Genomic DNA, 26,045 nt, shown 5'->3' on the forward strand with positions numbered 1-26,045 from the left:
TAATGTTCTGTACTAATTAATTAACTCTTACCCAACAATCGTTCATACTTACAACCAAATATTGTTGTTATGTAATAAATATGTTTCTTAACTTATTAATGAAGTCAATTGGATTTCATAGCTTGAAATTATTTATTACATTAGTAGTTGCTAAAGAAAAACGAAGAATTAACGAAAATTCTTCATACCTCGAAGAATAATTTGAGCCCTATTTGAGATAGATTCGTTGAGAATTCAAGGTGATAGAATGGGAAATCAGGTCTCAAAATAACAACTTGCCATTTTATTACATTATAAAAAATTTTTTTAGAACCAACACTTTAAATAAATAAATTATAGTAATCCAAATAAAGAACCTATGAATCAGTAAAGCAGAAAACAAATTATATTACTAAATTTTCTTAAGTCAGACGTTAGACAATTAATATCATTTATACTAGAACCATAATTCAATGTAACTTGTATACAAGAAAAAAAAAAAAAAAAAAAAAAAAAAAAAAAAAAAGTGGAACTCCTTTGTTTCTGTCAATAATGAAAAGAGTTCAAGGTAAACAAAATTTGTTTTAAATTATATAAAAAAACTGAAAAGTCAGACCTGAGACTTTTTTTTTTATTTCGTAAGATAATTTCACGCTTTACTGTAAAAAAATGCATAAAATAAATAACTCTTCAACCTTCACGCAGAAAAGAATCACAGTACTTCATACCGAAAAAGCTACGGTAATCCTGTAATATCTTTCACAGCACTAGTACATCAATTTTCACTTCAATTTACGGTAATTTTTATGCTAACTGTAAAATTTTTCTAAAATTCACTATAATTTTTTATTGCACTTACGTGGAAATTTTTACGTTTGGCCAAATTTTTGCCAAAGTTCCAAACATTGGCTTAACATCGGAAATGATAAAATCCCAAACTTGGATTTTGCTAGAATATTTGACTCAATTTAAGTCAATGTTCATCCAAACTTCTAAAAACTTAGTTTGAACTTTAACTTTTAGTAGACTACATATACGACGTATCGAAAAAGTTGTGCAGGAGCTGGTCTTGAACCTCGGCCACCGAGATTGCGGGTGCCACACATGCACGCATATCGTACCGATACTATAATTTTTTTTTAAGTCATGTTATAAAATTGACTTTACAATTTTTCTAAAAAAGTTTTTATGTGAATTTATTCAATTACAATTAATTGTATGTGAAACAATTACAGTACACCTAAAATTTTCTGATCGAACATGATTACGCTTGACAATACACTAAGAAAATATTTTTTCATGTACAGGTAAATGTAATTGAATGAATTCACATAAAAAATTTTTTTAGGAAAATTATTAAGTAAATATTATAACACGATTCAAAGAAAATTATAGGGTACGATGTGTAGACGATTCGTGTTATAGCTTGTACCATGTCGTCAAAGCTGAGTGGTTAAGCGTGCTTGTGTCGCATGTGGAATCTTGTTGGCCGAGGTTCGAGATCATCTCCTGCACGACTTTTTCGATGTGTTGTATATGCAGTCTACTTGTATATTAAAGTGTTGATTTAATTTCTTACAAGTTTGGATCAACATTGGCTATACTTACTTCAAAAATTTCAGCAAAAATTTGGATTTGGGATATTCTCACAGCCCATGTTTAGCCAACGTTTGGCTAAAGGTTAGCCGCATGAACTTTGATGAAAGTTTAGCCAAATGTAAAAATTTCTACGAAGGTACGTAAATGCTAAAATTTTTCTTGAAAAAGCACGTAGCTGTAGGCTGCAGGATCATAAGGGCTGGAGAAAATGGCTGACCAATTGTCTGCTGTAGTGGGCCATAACGAGATAGACGTAAGATCTGTACTGCAGAAATTAGTACTCGTATAAATGAAAGAAAGTGTATCTTTTATGAATAGCTTTAAGTGAGAGAGGACTGCATTATGTTTTCAAAAATACTTTAAGTACCAATTCTATTAATGCAAATATCCGCATAGATTTACAATTTGTAGATTAGCCCGCACTGCAGTAGACAAATTGGCAGGTCAGCCTTCTCCTGTTCCCGTGACACCGTAGCCTATAGCCATGTACTCTTTCAGGGGAAATTTTACCGTTGCCGTACAGTAAAAATTATGGTGGACTTAGGATAAATTTTACAATTGGTAAGAATTCATGTACCACTGCGGTAAAAATTTACGTAACAACAATACATCACAGTATCACCGTTGCTTTTACGGTAGAAATTCCTGTGATTCTTTTCTGTACGTTGTTATTAAATTTTACAATTCTTTGCAAAAAAAATTGTGCAGGAGAAAGCTTCATAACAAATCCCATATTTTTTTCTGTGTAGGAGGAATAACTAAGGTGAGATGTGAAAAGTTTTTTAAGTAATTTTTTATAGCACAATGTACCCAGTGTAGCTCCTTATATTAATTTTTTCACCTCCTAACCTTAAAATAGCATATTTGCCGCTTGATTTTAGATTCTCAGGCGGAAAAACAGTAAACGAAACTCATTTGAGCCGAAGGTGAGGGCCGTAACGAGATTCATAAAGAAACTCATACATAATATACTATACCTTAATTAGTCATTCACCCATTATTGTCTTGTCTACAGAATTTTTTTTTTTAGGCTTTAGGAAAAAGAACTTTTAGGTCAGTATTTTGTTAAAACTATATTTATGAAAATCGTAAGTACATTTTATTATAAGAAAATGAATGTTTTGAATTTTTCGAATCATCAAATGCTGTAGTTTATTGTAAGAAATGCTTTGCACTTTCCATTAATTTAAATGAATGATTTAGTAAAGAACAATCGAGGTACCAATATCTCAATTAATATGGTTTGTGTAACCACTGATTTCATTGTCAATTATTGATATGCAATCTTCAGACTCAGCTGTTCCTTTGCATACGTCTTCAAAGAAGTTTGGCTGCGATTTTCTTGAATCATATTCTTCTCCCAGTTGTTTGTAAGTATCAGCTCTACTTTCAATTATTTCCCTTACAATGTCTGTAAACAAATTGAAACCACTCAGAGAATTGTTAATTAAATATTAATTTAAATGAATTATTGATTTAAACGTATTTGTATAGACTAACATATAAATAGTAAGAAAGAGCTCTATTTTTATGTACAAGACCTAAGAGAAAGTAAAAATAAAAACAGAGACTTCTTCTGCCGTCCAACGGGAGAAAAGTATAGGTAAGTGACATTTTTGTCGAAAATGAGTTATTTGTACCAATCAATTCGTCAGAAAATTCTGCGTCTAGCATATCTACAAATTAAATATCTTATAACGTGATTTAGTAATAATTTAACAAAAGTTGGAAAAATTGCTAATAATTTTCGTCAGTGATCAAAAAAAAAGGTAAGTGACACAAAATGTGGAAATCACGCCAGGCAAACATCGTGCACTTACCCTTTTTTTACGTTGTAAAGTCGATGAGCACCGCCTTGGATTCCAAAGTAGAAAAAGGGTAAGCCCCATAGAATAAGCTATATTTTTGCGCTTACCCTTTTTTTACGAGGAAATTTCGCCGAGTTAGAAAGTGGTAAGTACAGATTTTCGTAGTTCCCATCGAAAAATCGTTTTTCTTTTATGGAAAATAGAATAATAATATCATATTTATACAAAAAATGGTTTGTCCGCGGTCCAATACTCAAATTATGATTGATTTTTAAAGAAACTTAGTTTTCCTTAATTTTCACAGTTTGTCTCTCATGTCACTTATACTTTTTTTCTATTGGACGGCAGCTCTAATAAAAGAAAAATGTATAATTTTGGGACTCCTAAGAACTCCATACATTATTGACTGCGCTCTATTGAGTTTTATGTTTATTTTGAAACGTCAGACGTAAATATAACGATTGTATGTAGTATACTTTACAGTTGTTTTAAAGAAAAAATTAAATATGTATCTACAGTTGTAAAAATAGTTAATGATGGAGTAAAGCAAATAGAGTTGTCATTAACTGTCATTCCGTAATATACTCATGTATTTTCACGGGCGAGATTACTTTGTTGCGCTTCGATACTAACAATTAAAGGTCTATCACTGACTTTAGTGGCATCTTGGTTTAATTTATGTAGATGTTAGTGTAATTATTTTCTTTAACATTTGACAACTGCAATATTTAGAATTGTTACAGCTAATGTGGCTTTCATATTTACTATCTCACTGAGAGAAGGATTTCTTTACTATCAACGTATAAGTATATTAACAGAAAATCAGTTTACATGTTCCTTGTAACTTTTTAAATTTTAACTGACACCGACGACATGTTAATAGTTAATATGCCATATTTACGATGAACCTGCACTACGTTAGATGGTGCCACATGGGATACATATTACACGTTAGTTAATAGGTCACAGATGAAGATAACTACTAACAAGTACTTCTCTCAGTGCATAATAAATCCGTTAACCTTTGTTATCCACTATCTACAATGCGTTGAGTACTAAAAAGTCCTGAAATTATGCACTGTTCCAACTTTAACTCAAACTAGTTTTTATGATTTAAATATAACTAACAAGACCTTATTACATCTACAAATAATTGAATAGTCTCATCGTTTCACTTCAGAGATTCGTTCGTTAGATTTCCGGTAATGGCTTTTTTTTAACAATTGTCAGAGAAATAAACATCAAAAAAAGGAAGAACAAGGACTAAGACACTTTTTGTAAATATGAGAGACTTGAAAAAATAAAAGTAATTGTCTTAAGACTATCATTCTAAAAGTAAACTGCCTTGATGCATTCTGTAACGATAATAGCGATGCCTGTTTTTTTTCTGCCTTGAAAATGTGAACTAGAGGTATGCAAGAGTTCATTCTAGTTTTTATACGTCGACAAAATTTCACGGTTCAGGTAAAATGCCATGTTTTTCTCATCTTTGGTATTTATCTTTTTATCACATTTATCAATTCTAAGTGCTACAAGAGGAAGGATCAATGACACAACCATGTATTGTAAAATACTATTTATTACCTTAGTCGTGTTGGTGCCTGGGTGAGCTTCTATAGTTTAAAAATAATTACTTGAACTAAATTTTTTCTAATCTCACTCGTTCCATAGTTAATTATTTGGTAATCAATTTTGATTACTAGATCCTTTCAAATATTCTAACTATTATATTGATACAACATAAAGTAATCTAAGTTCCTCGCAGGAACCACACTTTAAATAGTATGGTTATGTTGTGAAAATACATCGAAAAAGTTACGTAGAAATTCGTACTTCTCGTAAGGTTAAATTTAGATGAATAAAAGTTTTTGTTCTTGGTAGTGCATAACTATAGGGCAAATACCAGGTCTGAGGGACCTGCAAAATAGAGCTCGAGATACACTTTGTGCTAGATCTGGTTGGATGCACACTAGGTGCGAACTCTATTTCTCCTACAAACGCCCCGTCAACGTCCACAAGTTGGAAAATGCCAAAGTAGGGAAATCAAATTTCCTTCATAGAAAATATGTTAAAATAATATATTGTGGAATCATAATAACAAATCTCATGGATTAAATAAAACACGTATAATTATTTTAAATATTTACAAACTTTTTTTTCTAAATAATATATTATGAAATATCATAAACTTATATTTGTGAATTCAAAGATCAATGCTAAATATGTCATTTGATAAAATTAAAAAAATTTTGATTTAAAATTTTTCTTAGTAATTAACAGCATTTTTAATAAGGATAGATAAAATTGATAATAAGATACTTAAGCACGATCTCTCATTTTTCAAAACTAATTTATCAATAACTGTCTCAGTATTAGCAAGTTATAAACACAAATGCCACTTTGTATTAAGCTCAGGGCAGTCTTTGACAACTGCTTCGTGCTTGAAGCCGTTACATAATTTTAAAAAAAATGATTGCTTATACACACCTTCTAAAATCTCTTTACTGTCGATCGTAGTTCCCATTCCTTTTTTAACTTCCTTCATCAGCCATGGCATGAAATCTTCTTCAACATCTATAAATATGAGTGTAATAGTTAACATCTAACTTGACTGATAAAAATTTTGAAATGTAGGATTAATTTTTTACTTTAAAATTTCATTGTTTGTCAAAAAATGTCAGAAAGGAATTTTTCATAGCTAATACTTTAATTGTTGTCCTGAACAAAATCTTTACGTGACACTTAATCAATTACGTACTGAATACAACGCGTTTTGAAAGACAAGGTTCATCACAAAAGTAAATTAATTAATTTTATTAACAAGTATAGGGCTCGAAAATGAATGTTAATGAGTTCTTTAAATCATGTACAACAGTATGACAGTAAAATTGTTTAACTGTAAAATAAAATAAAAGCCTTTGTTAGAATAAGGCTATAAATACCTGCTTTTATTTCATCGAGAATGACGCCTGATATTTTCAAATTTTCTAGAACTGCCGGCAGTAACTCAGCTATGTAGCCTGTGAGTAAGACAGTTGCTGCAACTCTTTCTTCAGTTTCTAACTGAACTTTTACTGCTTCTTCGTGTTGTTTCACTCGTCGATCCTGTACACGCAGGGTAGAAAATTAAATTAAACTTTAGTCAAAATAATTATGAATAACGATTTACTCTTATTTATTCTTTGGTGATTGATACCTTCTCTTCGCGAATACGTCTGTCTTGCTCTTCAAGTCTCTGCTGTTCAGCTATTTCAGTAGCACGGAGCTCGTAGAAGTTCCTCTGTTGTTCACGAATTCGCGCACATTCCTCCTCTTCAAAGACCTCTATCAGTGCCTGCTCGATAGTCTTGCCAACAAGGACTTCTAAGATTGGTTGGACTTCTAAATCGTAGTCGAAAAGCTGGCAAAACAATATAAGACTATGTATTTATTTTAAAAAAAAATCTGTCTTTCTTAAAGAATAGTTATTTTTAGTTTCTAAGATTAAATACATAAATAGTGGGGCTAATAGTTAGGCTGAAATTGACTCAGAATATACCATATAAATGTATAATCTTCTGAGAGGTATACGTATAAATGACTAAATACTTTTCTTTTCAATTTCAAAATTTCGTGGTAAGAATACTATTTGATTAAGCAGAAAATCGAATGTAGATTAGGGATCGTTGGTGATGGAAAAGGAAAGGAGAAGAATGATAAGCAGAGAACGTGAAAGTGAGATTATCGGGGAAAATCAAGGTGATGAGAGAGCGAAAAGCAATGGGACAATATTAGATGAGTGCGGAGCGGACCAAAAAAAGGATCTTTAAGTACAAAGTAACACGATTTTAGTGTCAAGGGCCTTACAACGAGAAATCTAAGTTTCTTTCCCTTAGTACAATGAGGTTTCAGTCTGGAATTACTCTAGACTATTTAAAAAAGTAGGCAAGAAATTCCAAGTTACTTAATTATCAACTGCGTGGTGGCCCCGACGCTCAGCTTAATCGTAGCCAGGGATTAATTTTATTAAATCATATTGGGCAGGACCTGTTAAATTTTATTTGTTCTTTCATATCCATGTATGATATGATTTCGAGTCTCGTTCGTCCTGCTGTTTTTTGCTCTTTCGACCTGTCATATGCACGTTTATGAGTTTTAGAGTTTTTCTGCAATTTGCAGTTTAGCTAAATAAATGGCTAAGATTAACTAAGGTTTGTCGATATATTTTTTAAGTAATGTCATTAAGGAGGAGAAGTGATATTTTGATTTCAGTATATTATGTAGTTTCATAAGTTTGATGCGATTCAGGGTGCTGACGTTGAGCTTCGAGCTGCACTGTGCTGAGCTGAAACAGGATGCCGTTGCTGACACATCGCCCGAGCAAGGGATTTCTTGGCGTTCTATTCCACCAGGAGCGCCTCATTTTGGCAGCCATTGGAAAGCTGCTGTAAAATTCATTAAGAGCCATCTATAAAAACTCAAGAGCTTTTGTTACTCAACTTATACAGAATTCTCTATCGTCTACGTCAGCATCGAGATGGAATAGCCATCCAATGGCCTTCTTTCCGGAGCTGCTGACAACTTAGATGCCTTGACGCTAACTATCTGTTGGCACGCCTCTTCAGTCAGCGTTGGACTCAAAGCCTCCATCTGAACATCCAGATTTACTCACAGATTGGAACCTCGTTATGAAATGCGTACACGTTTGTTGAGCTGTTGGAGCCGTGATGTCATGTGATTAATGGCCTCTGGGTAAAGTGACTGCTGTCAGCCCAGACAGAGAAGGTCTTATGAGAACTGACACCATCCAAACTTCTACGGAGATGTACGTTCACCTGATTACCAAGTTAGCTTTCCTTCTTATAGCTAGCTGTGAGTCATCGTCAGCTGATAAAGGATCCATTTCCAACTCTGAGCTGCCCACCAAAAATCACCTAGTTACATCTTGTAGTTCTTGGACCAAGGGGGAATGTTGGAATTGTATCATTTTCGCTTGTCTTTACTATCAGCGTGTGCACGTGTCCTCTGGAGAGGATATGATGGAGGTCACAGAGAGAAGAAAGAAGAAAAAGTGCAGAAAACGGGAAAGAAAGTGTAAATGTGTGTTTGATTTCCTCGAAGCTTAATGAATCATTGATTATAAGTATTCTTAATATTGTATTGTCAACTGACACATTTTGCAATTAACAACGGTTAGTTCTAACATTCTTTTGATTTTCAGCCTATAAGTTCCTGCCATAAAATATACTGTTTCTATACTACGTTCATAAACTAATCTAACCCTAAATAAGGAGCTTACTTATTTATTCAGTTACAATAGAAAAATGTATACTGTGTAAATTTTGTTGAGAAGCATTAAGCCTGGGGGATTTATACAAGTAGATATTGGTTCAAAAATAACTTTAAATTGCAGAATACATACTCTGTCTATTTCTAAAACGTCTCGTAAAATCTATGTCTTAATTTTCCTAGATTCACTGCTAGTTCTTTAAGTTGTAGGTCATCTTTTTTTTAAATTTAATTTATTTCCAAGATCTAGACTATCTGAGGTTTTGTCTTTGCATTTATGCCCTTAAGACTACCTATGTGATAATACTTTTATATCCTGGTGCGATTAATCACTACTTATTTTCTAAATTATGCAATTACTTACTAAGAGTTATGATATAGCACAAAAAGTTGTGTGTTGGCCATAACTGTGTTATATAAAAAATTGAGCAATTACTAATTTGATTCATGAATAATTAACTTACATCACCAGGCTCGATTTGTGTACATGCATCTTCGCCTGTTTTTGGATGACAATAAGGAGGTGTAGAAGGTCTGTCCAGAAAGTATTCTGTTTGAACAGCAACTTCAGATTCATCTGGTTTGTCGAATAACTAAAATTTAAATAATTATACAACTCATAGAAGATTAATTTAATTTTCATAGACTTGAATGGGCATTTCCTATGTAATTTAGGTCACTAAATTCAACTGTTCAGTTAAAACTAAAAAACTAATTTATGTTTTTTTTTATAGTAAAAACACCTTATGGTAACATTATAGTATTCCTACAGTCAGCAGTACCAATCTTAGGCTTATGAAAAAAAATTAAACTAATATTTGGATTACAACTGAACACTTGAATTCAACAATCCAAAACTACAAAGAATATGAGCAAGTCCTACAAACATTTTAATTTAAGGTGAAAAAATAAAAATCTCTAAGCTTTACATCACATTCATAAAATTTGGTGTAAAGTTATGTGATATGACTTGTAACTGAGTGAACTAACGCTCATTTTTTCTTATAAAATGCTCCAAAAATTTTTAATAATAAAAGTCTCATAAAATTTTTTCCTAAGATGCTGATAGTAAAAGTTATGAATTTTTTAGTTAAACATGGTCGTTTGTGTCAATGGAAATACAGCTAAAGTGGCTGGAAAATAACTTTAAACGTAGGTACTAGAAAAATTATTGCAATTAGTGAGTTAGAAACAACTTTTTTTACTGTTAGAAGAGACAGGCAGTACAATAAAGGTTTTAATTGAATAATTTCTATTTAAACTACTTGTTCTACTTTCAAAATCGAGAACGATCAAGTGACATTGCAGGCTGAGAATCGAAGAAATATTTTTCACATGGTCCTTTTTCATAGTGATAAGCTGTAAGCTATTAATGTAAGAATACGAATAACAATAAGTTTATCAAGTTGGTTGTTCGACATGTACTTCTGCTCTCTGTTTATTCATAACAACTAGTAGAGTACGTATATAAACTTACAATTAAATAATAAAAACCACTATTACCATTAATATTACATAATTAAGTAATGACTATGTACGCATGAAATTAAATTTTTATTCATTATAACACCTTATTTTTAATATTCTACTCAAAAACTTCAAAATAATTTACTATATAATTATGTCCTATTATTATAAATAAATTAAATAATGTCATTATATTGGGCAATGAAAAAATTAATAACCTCGATTAAAATAAGATTGCATATCATTTTCCTTACGATTCTTGCCCCACATCATATGTAAGCAAGACCAAGAGAGCGTTAAAAAATGTCTTATTAAACACAATCGTGCAAAGGAAGATAAACTTGTTTTCACTTCATACAGAAAATAAATTAATCATAATTTAATTTTCCTTGAACCAAAATTTTAAGCCAGGAACTAAATAGACAAAAAAGATTAATATCCGAAATGCTATACGTAAACTCTACCAAACGCAAAATTAATAGAAAAAAAAACTTTGTTAATTATACTATGTATATATATACATATATATATATATATATATATAGCTCTAATCAGTAATCTCTCTATTATTCCTCTATTGAGGACATGTTTGTTCTCTATATTAATGATGGGCAAAAATTTGGGACTCATATGTATATACGTTTGGCACTTGCAATATTCATTTAAGTTCAACAATAGTGTTATGACCAGACTTGTTAAGAGTATGGTCTTAACCGTTTTATTTTAGTTTCATTTGTGAATCTCTTAGGATTCAGCTCGTGAGCTTTATTTGTTCTTTTTAGTTAAGTAAAAATATTTATTTAGATAATATTGATAATTTTAATTAATGTTTAATGTTTCCTTCTTTTATTAAAACAATTTAAAATATATTCTTTTAAATACAATCTATTCAGATCACTTTAACGAGGTTTCGGTGTTAATTATCTTACTGATAAAAAACTTGTAGCCGATTAGATGTTGCGGTTTCTGCTTTCTCTGCTATATTGCCGGAACCACTTTCGGTGGGCCTCATTTGTTATACCTCGCTCCTTAGCGAACTCCGATACTATTCATGATCTCGAAATACACCCGAGCTGCCTCAACCAACACATTATGCCTTACGTGTATAAGGTACTCGCGAGTCATGGGAGTCAAGAGTGGACTAAAACTTTAGAGGACAGGTGACAGACGTGAAAAGAGCATTTTTTTTCTTGATGGTAAGTTTTTTACAGCGTCAGAGCGAGTGAACGAGGCCTTTGGTTTAATTAGGTGAACCAATGAGCGATGTTCTTGCAGACTGCATTGACAGAAAAACAGTAGGCTTGCACGAGGATGTTACATATTATGATTTCATATATTAGGAAAAAATAATACAACAGTACCAATCGCATTTTTCTAATAAGTGTGGTTGAGGTTTTTCGATTAGTGATAATGGAAGCTCGCAGCAGCAATAAAAGAACGCCAAATACAAGTTGAAGTGTGACAGTAAGTTTACAAATTTTGCAATTAATCCTTTTGGGGGTTTTACAGTCAATTTTGAGTATAACGAAATATTGTATGAATTACAATTTTTGAATTGGTATACATTATTAGAAATGGACACTCAATGTGCAAGTAAACTATTCATTTATACGTACAATACAATTTATGCATTTATACATGTTACGTACAATTTCACTGCATACATGCATTCTTACAACGAACCTGGCCGTATTATATGTCAGCATATTAGGAAACATTCACCTTGAAGCTAATACACACACACGCATATAAGTGACGTATGAGCTCTACTTATCATATGAGCCTACTGTGTATACACAATACGTCTTGTTTGAATTTTACAGATGAATTGCGTTTTTATTCATCATGATTCGTCTGTATCCACTTGGGATGCAACAATAGTCTGTAACGATTCTCATATCTATACAGACGTGAGTAATGTTTCACTTAAGCAAAAACGCGTGGGACTCGAAATCTCCTGAGTAATAACGAAGTTCTCAAGTGTATTTACGAACCTTGTATTTTATAGTATACATGTGATTTATACATAAATGCAAGAACTACTTTCTTACTGGGGGACTCCGAGTTCTACACGTTTTGTTTTTTACCAATAACTTTTATTTTAAGTTTTCATTTTTTCTAAAAATCTTGGCGTTCTCTGAATTAAATTAGCGGTCGTTCGTCATTTTTGGTAAGTTTTTCGTTGGTTTTTTATTCAGTAAAGGTGGCCGTTCGTTACATTGTTGAGATCTTTCCTCAAGTACCTACAGTTTTTTAGTAGCAGAAGAAGTAGATTCCTCTTAATTTAAAACCTTACAAAAAAAGTTTGCTGAATTTTTCTTGTAATATTGATATTGTAAAATCATCGAATGGTAGTGCATCAAGTTGCGCTCCTTGCGTTAACGCTTTACGATGTGGTGGCACAGATGGTTAAGATTCTGATGGAGCAGAAGCTACCAAAATGAAAAATGTCTCCAAAAAAAAACAGCACTAATGATATTAAAATCTGGCTTAATTTAATAACTTCTTGCACACTCTTGTTGCTATCCTTCCAAAAGGTAACCTTGAAAATCAGAAAGAACAATGACGCACGATGGTGGTTATATACAACGAATCATCAACACTGACACTATTGACTAACGATGTTGATAAACAACATATGCAACTGATCTCGAGTTTTATCATGATACAACACGTGGGAAATTAAAAAATATCGTTTTCAACACGGTCGTGTACGACCGTGGTTTTCAAGGAGGCTCAAGTCACGTGTTGTGTGTCAGTAAAACTTAAACTCGATAAGGTATATCGATTACCAAAATCAGTCTCCTAGTACTACTTGTTCCTCTCTTGCTCCTCTACCAGTGAGCGCACAGAAGTATATGAACATTCTGAAATAATGTTTACGTAGCAAAGTGAAGGTGCCAACACACATACACACATTTAGTCTACTTAAACACCTTTCTGTAGGTTGCTTGGTAAGTATGCGCGTACAAGCGTATTCGAAGGTTGCTCTCTTTATTTTTATTTTTTTTTAATTTAATATTCAAATTTTTCACTGAATTTCCTATGGGCTTGTTTCTATCATCAGGTGGCACTAGTATGCCCAGGTAAGATTTCCATAGGAGTATACCTATATATTGAATGGATTTCATTCAATATAAAGATATACTCCTATGGAAATCTTACCAGACTAGAGCCACCTGTTGCTAGAAACAAGCCCATTGGTTCTGTGATTGTGCCTGGGCTTAGATGGGTAGAAGAGTCGTGTGTATGCATGTCGAACAAAAAAGTGCTCCCATTTATTAAAAGAAGATCGGTTTGCAAACGTTCTTATTGCATTAGGTTCGTAATCAAATTCTCTTTAATTTATCTTTTTTTTTTTAGCCAGCCAAAATGGGAGTGCACGCTTTTCTCTTGCGCTTTCTGGCTGGTGGATCCCTGCGCTGGCTACTGCTACGGACGGATGCGCCTACATGCCACCTAGCTAGCTAGCCTGGTGAAAGTACATTAGCATAGTGTGTACGAGGATAAATCATAAGCAAGCTCAACCGCCAGAGGGTAGCAGGACAAGATACTATCAAGAGATATATGATATATGGATATATTATTCGAATACGGTTTCTTTACATTGTTTCATACGAAAATTCATAAAAATTATTTACAATGTTGCTACAAGCAGTTTCTTAAATTTACTTATACTTTAATTTAAATTCAAACCATGATAGTTATCTTTAGAAATTTGCTTAGTAATCCATTAAATTAAAAATCTCCCTCTCTCTCACATACAAGTAACAGTGAAAGTGTGTTGGTGAGAAGCCATGATAGACCGTGTTTAAATAATATATCTATATCTCTAGGTAGCATCTTGTCCTGCTCCCCTCTGGCGGTTGAGCTTGCTCATGACTCATGATTCATTATCATAGGCCGTGATGACTGCGTGCTCGAACATCGAGTGACTGCGGCGACCACAAATGTCGATGTATCGATAGCTGCATGAAGTATGAGTTAAAAAAAAAAAAAAACGAGTGGCGTACTTATAGTGTTTCCGACTGCTGTAGTTGTACATTATGTGATGATGTTATTTTGCACATGTTACCAAAAAATGCGACTATTCGAAACGAATAGATTAGAAAATGTGGCTTAACCTTAAGTTAAAAAACAATTGTATGTTTGCAGCTTACATTTTTTAAGTAGTGATTATTTCATATGTAAGTGGTTTGTTGTTTTATCACTGAAACTATCAGAAATAGTGACATGAACTAGAGTTGTTATTTAATCATTGATTTTTTTTATATTTTAATGGCATTTTGTAGCAGTTTCATGAAAATATCAAAAAGAAATGATCAAAAGAAATGCAATTCCTGCTCATTAACATCAGTGCAAGTAGATACTTCTATCATTGATTTTGGTGTTCTGCAAAAGGATTTTTTAAATTAAAATATTTTTAAACATACATTACTTTTTATATATATATATATATATATATATATATATATATATATATATATATATATACATATGTTGTTAAATAAACAAGAGCAGCGGTGACATGCTTAGAGTGTCCACCTGAACATGCTTTGCAAGAATATTTACAGTCTATTTTCTTAGTATTATTGATAACACTTATTTTTACCTTTAACTTATGCAGAGGTCCATATAAATCACTGGATTTCAGGCATAGCAACATCAACTCAGATTTTTTTAGTAGTTTCTAAGGTTAGGCTACAGTACATAAGATGCTGCGCATTAGCTACATTTTCCCTTTAATATACTTTTGTGATCCTTCCCTTACGTTATCTATTAATTCTGTAATTGAAATTAAAAAATCTATCGCACGTAAGCACTTCATACGCACTCGTTAGAACACCAAAAGTGCAGGAGATTTGGGTCCCAAGATTGGCCCCCAAGCAGCGCTAGTTGTGACTTAACATACCGAATAGAAGTATAACTTCAAAAATCGGTGCTTAACATAATTCTGATATGAGTAAGGAAAAAGAAGAACTCAAATGAAAAGTAATTTGCTTGGGATGGAAACATCAAGTTAGCGTTAATGACAGTCACAAGTCACGCAGGGCACAGATCAAAGTAGAGCTTAATGGCAACAAAGAGTATACTTAAGATGAATTAAAGCAATTATTTTTACAAAGTGTAAAAGACAAGTACTTTGATTTCAACCAGTTTCTTAAAGATTTGGATAATTGCTCAGTTCACATTGGTCGATATGAAAAAAGTACAATTTTTGATTTCAAGTTGGATGGCGCCTAGTACAGTTTCTGGAAGTACATTCAGCAGTACAGGACTACTGGGCATCGCATTACCTTATACCTTCTCACAACACAGATTGTGGTACTCAATTTTTCACTTAGTAATTTTGACACTTTACTCGTCAATAAACGTGAAAATCTGAATGTACCTTTAGTTTATCAGAATCAGATAGTGAAACCCAGTACCGATGAAAGGGCAAAAAATTCACTGATTAGATATTCTAATCCTCATCAAATAAAAGATGCTCTTTTTTTTATCCAATAGTAATAAAGTTGTAGGTTCAAAAGATTTGGATAGAAACAAACAGTCATTACTTCGAATATCGAACTTGACAAGTATTGAAGGTCTGCCAAAATTAAAAGAATCTAGACCTGACTATCGCAGAAAAAAAAACTCCTCAAAAAATACACTGAAAAATTAAGGGTCTAACGATTCAGGTAGAAATAGTGATAGTTAAGAGCAAAAAAATAAAAAAACTTGAACTAATTATACAGAAAAAGTCCTTCAAAGCGACCATACCCTTATAATAAGCCATCAACTGCTGATTTCACCAACATACTTGATAGTAGTGAAACATCTGAAAACGCTAAGAAGCCAAGTAATATAATCAGTGGAATGAAAGCCAATTCATCGGATGGATCTCTATCATTTATTGGCCGTACCGCTTGCTCCGTAGGTAATTAACCATTTTGTAATACCGTAAGGGGAAACATCAGCTTCAGTGAATTAAAAAAAACGAAAAGTAGTATTTGACGAACTCCAGGAGCAGGAGAAGCTACATTAAAGGATAAAATTGCACGACTAAACTTATCAATTCCTCTAATCTAAGAAAACAAAAAAAGTTTTGGTGAAATTCTTAGGAAAGGGGCCCAACGTATTGTGCACAGAGGTTAATTGTTAGGATCGCCAGTTGTAATAAAAACTGTCAAATTTAACAACAGTAACGAAATTTTCACACTGCGTGTAATTAAATTATTATTGGACAAAATTCGTCATCCCAACATTATTTCAATTATGGGTGTTTCATGTGCAGATAATAAAGTAAATATTGCTACTGAATATTTTGAATCAGAGAATTGGCACGAAATTCTTTACACGCCCGAAATTCGTAAAAAATATAATTTTACGACGAAAAGAAAAATATATGTGACTTCCCAAATATCTCATGCTGTAACTTTTCTACACCAGTTACCAGGATCACCCACAGTATACTGGGATATTAAACCAGGAAATATTTTAGTTAAAAGACATTTTGATACAAAACTTTGCGATATGGGCTTAGGAGTTCCTATGGAATTAGAATCACATCTTCAGTCAACGGTTGGAAGTGTACGTGGTACATATCTGCTTATGCCGCCGGAGATAATTGTCAACCCTGAGGAAGCTTCGATTCTTACTGACGTGTGGTCTTTTGCACGCACAATCGTCGAACTCTTTACAGAGCAGCAGGTGTGAAACATAAAATATTACTTTAACATTCTTGGGGAATTCACATACTTATTTAAAAGGAAAACCGTCCCGAAACTAAATAATATTCCACCATTTTTACAAAAGTTATTGAAAGACTGTTTTAATTGTAATGCCAATAATCGACCACCCATGAATTACATTCTAAATAAACTTGAAGGCCAAGTTAAAAATTTATGGAATGAGTTAAACTTTGTTTTTATAAATTTGGCGTAGCTTCAGAATTTCGGATTTTACATTTATAAAACAAAGATTACTGAGATAAAAGTCTGATGTCTATTGATAAGCAAAATTTGATTTCTTTGAAATGGATAAGAGTGTTACTAATAATTATTTAGTTTGTGTCTAACAGCCATTGGTAATAGTCTTAAGATTAAATATTATTTTGCATTCACACACATGCGCACACGCGTGCGTGTACATACACGCTATTATTGTTGAGTTGAACCCTGTTGTTTACTTAAAAATGTGTACTTTAGATGTACTTTCGAAAATACATATGTATACATGTATATATATACGCTTTTGCACATGTAGTTTACTAGAGCAATGTGTATGTTTTCAAAGTACTATAATGTTACAGAGCTTCTTACCTATGAATTTAGCGGTTTGATATTTTTTACATACAATATTTAAAATACAGTGTTCAAAGCAGTGTTAGTGTATGTCTCTCATCTCGAGTCTAGAGTATCCAGCACCTAATGTGCATAAGTGTGCGGTGTGTGTGCTAACGACGCGAACGCGACGCGTTGGCGGTGCAAGCCCTGGGCTGGCTGCTGCTACTGTGATGCGTGTGTGTATGTGTGCGTGCTTGAGTGCGCTCTCCCCGCTGCGTCGGGGCCTCTGGCTGTTGCCTACGGAAGCCTGTATACGGAAGCGCCTACGCGCTACCTAGCTAGCTAGCCACATAGCTATAGCCACATAGCTAGCTAGCTAGCTAGCCTGGTGTATACACAATTGCATAGGTTGTATAGGCCGAGATGACTGAGTGCTCGAAAATCGAGGGACCACGAGTGTCGATATATCGAAGTCTGCATTTAGTATTCACATATCGATCAAAGTAAGCTGGATTTTGCAAACAGGCATCCCTCCATTTTCTTAAGCCTGACCTAACGGTGAAACGTATACAGTTGAGGCGTGGGAATGTACACTAAGGAAATTGTCGACATAACTTTAATATTTGGACAACCTTAATACCAGTAAGTTAACCAGATCTGCAATTATTGTAAAAATCATCACAACATACTTAAAGCCTCATAAATTTATACATTTGTTAAGCTTTCAAATCCGCAGTCTAACCTACAACCACGCCTCTACAGACAGTTGTTGCAGTGAAAACCTGTCCATTAGAAGAATTTGTGACCAGAACATTTATTATTTTTACTCCCTTAAACACACTTGGTCTCGGTCATCTTTTTGATTTTTTTTACTCGTTTTGAAAATACTATAATCGGTGAGGCTTGCGAATTATGTTACATTTCATAAAACAATGCTTGTGCTCAAACTATATGAGTAAAAAACTTTTACAGGTTCTTTTACGCCTCTTATACATGTGACAACTCTCAGCCGTGTTACATCCCCTGCTGCCTTTACTGGAGTGTAAGCAGCGTAAACAAAAAAAATAAGAGCTTTGGTTGAACAGAATTACTCTTTTCAAGATACGCTGGATTAACCACTCTTTGCAATTACACGATTCATCAAGAGTGTGAACTGAGTAATTGTACTTTTGCGTACACACTTGGTCAATTTTGATTTTTTTTTCCTTTTCTTTAAAACTCTTTGCGTAATGTTTACTAACTAAACATTTTGTACCTAGCAGTTCATACGTATGGCTGCATCGGTTTATAGTATCCTTCCGATATTCATCGGTTAGACTATTTAATTGATTCCCCTCAATTATGATCCCGCAGGTGTACGAGCTTTGGAATAAGCACCACATCAGATGCAAGTGAGCTGCACGTTAGTATGTGTGTCCAAATAGAAACGCATAGAATTCACTGTAAAGGTTTTAAGTACATATTTCTTTGCTCACAGACTTGAAAGACCTTAACAATCTAGACGAGGGTTAACCCTACTACAAATCGTTTACATTCTTATTCCAGTGTCCTTTCCAGTCAAAGATTCTGCCAAGAAAGCCTAGAGTGTCAAAAGCCAATTTCTTTTAATAAAAAGTTACTAGTTTTTGGAGACTAAGACACGTAAAATAACTTTATTTTATTAAAAATTTAAGGTATTTATTGTATCTATATCGTAAAATCTACAGCTGATTCGCAAAAGTTTTATTAATTATAATTTTGTTTATCAAGAGATGGCCACACAGCGAAAAGTGCAAATTATTTGTGATGGGGAGCCGCCCGTGTTTCTTATGATTACTGATGAAAAATTGAAGAAGTCACTTATAAAAGAATATTTTCCTTCTGCAGGAAATTTAACTTATAAAGTCGGCGCAGAAACATATCTTTTGCAGACGGATACTGAACATTATATTTTGGAGCCTCGCATCGATACTTATTATTTGAGTATCCGAAAAGGTATTTCTATTGAGTTTGAAATTTTTCATTTTTTTTCTATATTTTATTTCATGGATTTCAAGAACTGTCCCGCATCTGAATGACCAACGATTGATGAGGTTTAATGAAATTTTGCAAAAAATCAATGCAAACCCGATTCCCGACCTGAAGGAGACCCCGAAGCAGAATTCAAAGGTAACTCTGGTGCTGTACTGTAATTTAATTCTTTCTGCTTTACTAAAGACATATATGTACATATATTTACATATTTACATTTTTTTTTTGTAGTTCACAGATCAAAAAATCGGTGCTAAACGTAAATCCGACATGAGTAAGGGGAAAGAAGAGTTCAAACGGAGAGTGGTTTGCTTGGGATGGAAACACCGAATTAGTGTTAACGACAATTTATTACAAGTCACGCGGGGCACAGATTAAAGTAGAGCTTAATGGCAACATAGAGTATACTTAAGATGCATTGAAGCAATTATTTTTACAAAGTATGAAAGACAAGTACTCTGAATTCGATGAATATGTAACAGAATTGGATTATTCCTCAGTTCGCATTGGTCGATATGATGAGAGCATAATTTTTAATTTTAAGTTAAATGGCACCCAGTGCGGGTTCTGGAAGTACATTCAGCTGTACAGGACTACTGGGCATCGTATCACCTTATATCTTCTTACTACACAGAATCTGGTTTTTGATTCTTCAATCACTACTTTGGACACTACATTCGTCAACAAACGTGAAAATCTAAATGTACCTATAATTTCTCAAAATGAGACAGCAAAACCTAATACCGATGAAATATCAAAAAATTCACTCACAAGCTGTTCTAATCCTTATGAAGGAAACGATGACCATACTTTATCCAATAATAATAATAATAATAATGTGGGTCCAAGCTATTTGGATAGAAACAAGCAAGCATTACTTCAAATGTCTAACTTGACAAACATTGAGGGTTTGCCGAAATTAAGAGAAAACCATCTTCCGCGTAATGAAAGTAACAACACTTTACGTTTGTTAGACTGCAACACGGCAAGTTATCATGCTAATAAATCTACACCTGATCAAAGTACAATAAAAAGTCCCTTGAAAAATACACTCTACAATTTTTCTAACGACTTAGGTAGTAGAAGTTCGCCAACTAAAAGTGATGGTAAAGAGCAAAATAATCCAAAAAATTCAATTAACCGTACAGAAAAAAGTCCTTCAAAAAGATCGTATCCTTTTAACAAGCCATCAACTGCTGATCACCAAAACAGACATCATTGCGAAGAAACATTTGAAAACGGTAATAAACCAAGTACCAGTAAAGTGAAATCAAATTCATCGGGTGGATCTGCATCATTTGTTGCTCCTGTCCCTTGCTCCATAGATAATTTACCACTGTGTAATACCTTAAAGGGAGCCATGAACCACAATAAACAACAAATTACAGAAAGTAGTATTCGAAAACTTTCAATTTCAGTGAAAACTACTTTAAAGGATAAAATTGTACGGTTGAATTTATCAGTTCCGCTGATCGAGGAAAATAACATAACGATTTTTGGTGAAATACTGGGGAAGGGGGCCTAAGGTATCGTATGCAGAGGTAAATTATAAGGATCACCCGTCGCAATAAAAACTATGAAAGTTGACAACAACAACGAAATTTTTTTACTGCGTGAAATCAAACTGTTGGACAAAATTTGTCATCCCAACATAATTTCAATTATGGCCGTATCATGTGTAGAGAATAAAGTACACATTGTCACAGAATATGTTGAATCAGAGAGCTTGCACACAATTCTTCACACTCCAGAAATTCGTAAGACATATGATTTTACAACAGACAGAAAAATATTTGTGGCTCACCAAATATCCTGTGCTGTTGCTTTTTTACACCAGCTGCCAGGATCGTCTATCGTGCATTGAGATAGTAAACCAGGAAATATTTTAGTCAAAACAAATTTTGACACGAAACTCTGTGATTTGGGTTTAGGAATTTCTACAGGATTGGAATCACACCTTCAGTCAGCGGTAGGAAGTGTACGTGGCACTTACCTATTTATGGCACCGGAAATGATTGTGGACCGAAAGGAAGCTTCGACTTTTACCGACGTGTGGTCTTTTGCATGCACGACAGTTGAACTATTTACAGAGCAGTAAGTGTGGGATATAAAACACTATTTCAATATTCTTGGAGAACTGACTGATCTGTTTCGACAAAGAAGCGTTCCAAAACTAGATGCTATTCCACCATTTTTACAAAGGTTATTAAAAGAATGTTTTAACTGCAATCCCAAAATGCGGCCACCAATGAATCACATTCTCAATAAACTTGAAAGTCAAGTTCAAAATGTACATAAGTGAAACATCATATTTTTTAAATGAAAGCATAGCTTAACAATTTTGAATGTTTTATTTTAAAAAAAATTTTACTATGATAAAAGTCTGATATTAATGAGAAAAAGTTTAATAATTCTCTTCGGAATTTTTTAGTGTTACAAATAATTATTTAATTTGTATAAACAACCAGAAATCTCACATCTTATGGTAATAATCTTAAGAGTATATACTACTGTGCATACATGCACTTGTACATATATATACATACATGAAAATCCACTCTTTTCGTGGAATTAAACGTCGTTGAATACTTAAAAATGTGTACTTCATGACGTGTACTAAAAAAAAATACGTATGAATGTATATATATACTTTTGCACATGCAGTTTACTAAAGAAAAATTTGTTTTTAAAGTACTGCGTTGTTAGAGTTTTTTTCACGTACCATATTTAACATGAAATGTGCTAGTAGGGTTAATAATACTAATTATATGTTTAAAATATGTTCTGTAAATTAAAAAAAAAAAAAAAAACTTATTTGTATAACATGGAACATTTTTCTGCTGGCAATAAGTTTTATTAAATAAAATATTTTGTAACAATCAATCAAAGTAATAAGCTACTGAAATGTAATTTAACGCATGTGTACTTAGTGTTTTATAAAATGATCAAATATTTAAGGTGTTATTGTAAAGAAAAAAATAAAAAGTACATTGATAATTAATATCAATTTATGTAGTCATACCATATACATTTACAATTAGTCAGTTGCAACGTTCAATATTTCACCAACAGCATGCACGTTAAAGTGCCGTCATTTAAAAAAAAATGCTCATAAAACATTTGATTAAACATTGTTACGTTGCTGTTCGTTTATCGCGCTTAATATTGTTACGTACAAGTTGTAAGCTTCTTCGCATGTACAGGGGGTACTGATGCTACCTACACATATTTCTACTAATTCTGCAAGTTCAGGGGAATACAGAATTGGTTGTGAAGTATAATCAGCTAGTAAACGCTGTACCACAGTTCTATCGACTCTTTTTTGGTAATCAATTTTTCCCAATTTTTCGGGGTAATTATAGAGCTCGTTTGGGATCCCACCAAGTACATTGCCTTGCTGTCTGACCAAATGTTGATTCCATTCTTCCAGAGTTGTTTGTAGTTCACTCCGAATTAGAGGCCCAAAACAGAATCTGAGGCATTCAATATTTAATTTATTACTATTATTCAGAATGCCTGAAATTTCCATCTGCTTGAACAATTGAATGTAGAAATCTAGTAAATGCTGTCTTAATTGTCGCCAGTAACTTTCAATTCGTTGATCATGTGTGCTTTTACCTCTCAAAAAACTGTGAAAACCAGCAAAACGATCATTGTGTACATACCGTAGAGCCATGTGTAGGTCTTTGATAAGCGTAGCTTCTGTTCCATTATCTGCTCTCATAAGAGTAGGAACATAGCCACATTTTTCAACACATGACAAATAGTAATGAGCTAGAACTGCCGGATCGTTATTTGTGGTAGCAACTCCTAGCCACATAACTTTTTTGGAGTATCCGTCAATGCATCCGTAAATAGGAAAACCGAATCTTTTTAACTTATCATGCCCGTCGATATGCCATATGTAATTAGGGCCTGGGACACGATAAATTCTCCGTTGGAGCCTGTACCGACTGCGCGCCTCAACCCCCTCTGGATCCACAACTTGCATTATTTTCATCACCGTTTTTTGTTTAACGGTTAAATGATAAACGTTGCGCAACCTTTGCCACATTGACCTATACCCCAAGCATTTTCCACTGCCTTCGAGCTCCAGGAGAATAGCTAGAAGTATTTTATCGGTGGGAGACTCTTGAATATTTTTTCTTCGTAGCTGAGCAAAACTGCACAATCGCGACAACGAGCGTAAAGATATTACTAAATTATGATTTTTTTTAAATGAATGCACAATAGTTTTTAGGCAGTAATCTTGCCTATGATAATGTACTACTAGCCTCAAAGAACTTAAAGAAAACATTTTAAAACTACAATAATAGCATAGCAAATAGAAGATTTTCCAGAGTAAAGAAATTACTTAAAAGAGTACAAGAAATCGATTTGTTCAGTCGCTCTGTAGCTGGTTCACTTATTAAATGATGTAGACTTATCACAAAGACACTTTTCGTTGGCTTTGACGTTGGCTTTACCTTTTAAAACAGTTAACATTTTTACAGAACATTTGAAGACTTTATTATTATTATTTTTGTTTATGTAAGACTTACTTACAAAGGTGTCCAAATTTTAAAATTTGAATGACAATGTGTTTGACAGTATCCCAGTATCGCAAGTCTCTATAGTATGTATACTAAGTATTGAACGTTAAAACGTTATAACTTTATAAGGTTAGCCGGTTAGGTTAGGCTTCATAAAAATTTACATATGTAGGCCTAGCTAAATTCTACAGCTTACGAGCTTACTTTGATCGATATGTGAATACTAAATGCAGACAGATATATCGACACTCGTGGTCCCTCGATTTTCGAGCACTCAGTCATCTCGGCCTATACAACCTATGCAATTGTGTATACACCAGGCTAGCTAGCTAGCTAGCTATGTGGCTATAGCTATGTGGCTAGCTAGCTAGGTGGCGCGTAGGCGCTTCCGTACTGCCACTCTCTCCCCCTCTCTCTCTCTGTGTTACCACTACTGCTCTATCTTCCCCCTCCCTACAAGTGCACGCTTTTTTCTTACACTTTTTGGCTGATGGGTCCCAGTTTCCCAGCATCCTCATACATGGGAAATGAGAAAATACACGGAAAGTGTATATCCCATCGTAAGCTACGATAAAAAACTTTTTTTCTAAAAAATAATATACATCTCCATTCAATTCCTTTTATGCAACTGCTTCTTTTCAATAAATTATATTCAAATTTTTATTTTTCTGTCAAAATATGAATGGCCCTACACTGTAATTTATCAAAATTTGTTGTGTTTCTATTAAAAAAGTGAGCCTAATAAGGTTATTGTTAAGACCAATGAAACTTTGCTCAAGATAAAATCAAGCATTTTGCAGTTTTTATTCTTGCTAAATTAGCTCTCAACTGATCGTGTGCGTATGCACAGACTCTAGTTGTCAACAATAAGCATATTTTATGAAGTTTATTTATCACAAGACATGAGCATATAATTATAGAATAACGAAGTAAGTTGATTAATCATCACATTTTTACAAAACCTGCTGAGAGACACATTAAATAATAAAAGTGAATAATTTATGGGAACTTGTCTAAACCTACGGTGTGGGTAAACGTACAACTTTTCGGTAGCGCAAGTGGTAGAGTAACTTTCTAGTAAACATATGAGGTTGTGTGTGTCTGATCCGCACTTGGAAAGGATGTTTTTCTCATTCTTACTTAACATCAAGTGTTTAACCAAACAAAGAAAATAACTTATAATTTATTTTATATTTTTCTCCAAGTAATTGCTGATTTAATTCTACCTGCGTTATTAATTTGTATTATTAATTGTTTTCACAATATTGACGATGAAATTTCTTTTTCATCATTGCAAGAAACTTATTATATTATTATTACTCGGGTCTTGGGGTGCGCACGAAGTTAATAGTCGAGGAACTAGTCCCAACTCCTTTATTTATTCAAATGAGAGAAGAGCGAGTCGCGTATGTAAGACCTTCGTTCTTGTCGGTTCCAACCAGAAAGCGAGCTCCCCTCCGCATCCTATCTGCTTATCCCTCTGCTCTGTCCCACTACAATCGTCATCGGTAGGCCCAAGAAAAAGGGGGCTTACGTACGTGTAGCTAAAGTACCGTACGTGACATTATTAAATTATTATAAGTAACAAAATTCAAACTCATGGTTAATACTCTAACACAATATCTTTTCATAATCCGTATTGATAATAATTAATTTTTTAAATAAATTTTTTAAGACACTTAAGAAGTCTTAAATAATAGAAATAAGACTTCTGTTCAAAACTAATTACAGCGTAACAAATAAACGAATCTTTGAAATAAAGATCCTAAATTCAGCATTTTTGACACGTTTCTTTGCTTTTATGTTCTCTACTATAATAATGAAAGCTACCTGATAGCTGTTGCTTGATTTTTTATCTGACTTCAATTAATATTTTTAGAAGAAAATTACACTCAAAAAGTGGGAAAAAAAATAATGATTTGATCAAGTATTTTGTCAGGGACAGAAAAAAAAGTTTCTGGGGCTTGCTCCTATGACAAATTTATCATGGAAAAGATTTGTAGTAGATCTTTTATACTTTGACCGCAAATAATTCTCATATTTCACGACAATCACAAGTTGTGTGAATGAGAGTGAAAGTTGCATTTCTACAAAATAAGTTTCAACTATTTTGA

At 33.3% G+C, this 26,045-nt stretch overlaps 2 protein-coding genes across 2 annotated transcripts in view; both read right to left on the reverse strand.

The window, feature by feature from the left end:
- Positions 1–2,741: 2,741 nt before the first annotated feature.
- Positions 2,742–26,045, reverse strand: part of Rsph3 (Radial spoke head protein 3) — a 47,185-nt gene continuing 23,881 nt past the window's right edge. Inside the window, exons 3-7 of the mRNA XM_023390795.2 lie at positions 9,119–9,247; positions 6,583–6,786; positions 6,329–6,491; positions 5,874–5,960; positions 2,742–2,989 (exon numbers count right to left, since the gene is read on the reverse strand). Of these exons, the coding sequence (XP_023246563.2) occupies positions 2,808–2,989; positions 5,874–5,960; positions 6,329–6,491; positions 6,583–6,786; positions 9,119–9,247 (765 nt within the window). The 3' untranslated portion in view covers positions 2,742–2,807. The remainder of the gene's footprint in view (positions 2,990–5,873; positions 5,961–6,328; positions 6,492–6,582; positions 6,787–9,118; positions 9,248–26,045) is intronic.
- Positions 22,524–23,696, reverse strand: LOC149376101 (uncharacterized). Its single transcript, XM_089598827.1, has one exon. It carries the CDS (start codon positions 23,694–23,696, stop codon positions 22,524–22,526), a length of 1,173 nt encoding a protein of 390 aa, XP_089454953.1.

Source organism: Copidosoma floridanum, unplaced genomic scaffold (assembly GCF_036245765.1).
Source record: "Copidosoma floridanum isolate Cflo_tuat_1 unplaced genomic scaffold, Cflo_Japanese_pri ptg000001l, whole genome shotgun sequence".
Taxonomy (NCBI): Eukaryota; Metazoa; Arthropoda; class Insecta; order Hymenoptera; family Encyrtidae; genus Copidosoma; species Copidosoma floridanum.

Excerpts from the sequence above, each read along its gene's own strand:
- LOC149376101 (XM_089598827.1), bottom strand. The coding sequence starts at position 23,696 with ATGTTTTCTTTAAGTTCTTTGAGGCTAGTAGTACATTATCATAGGCAA.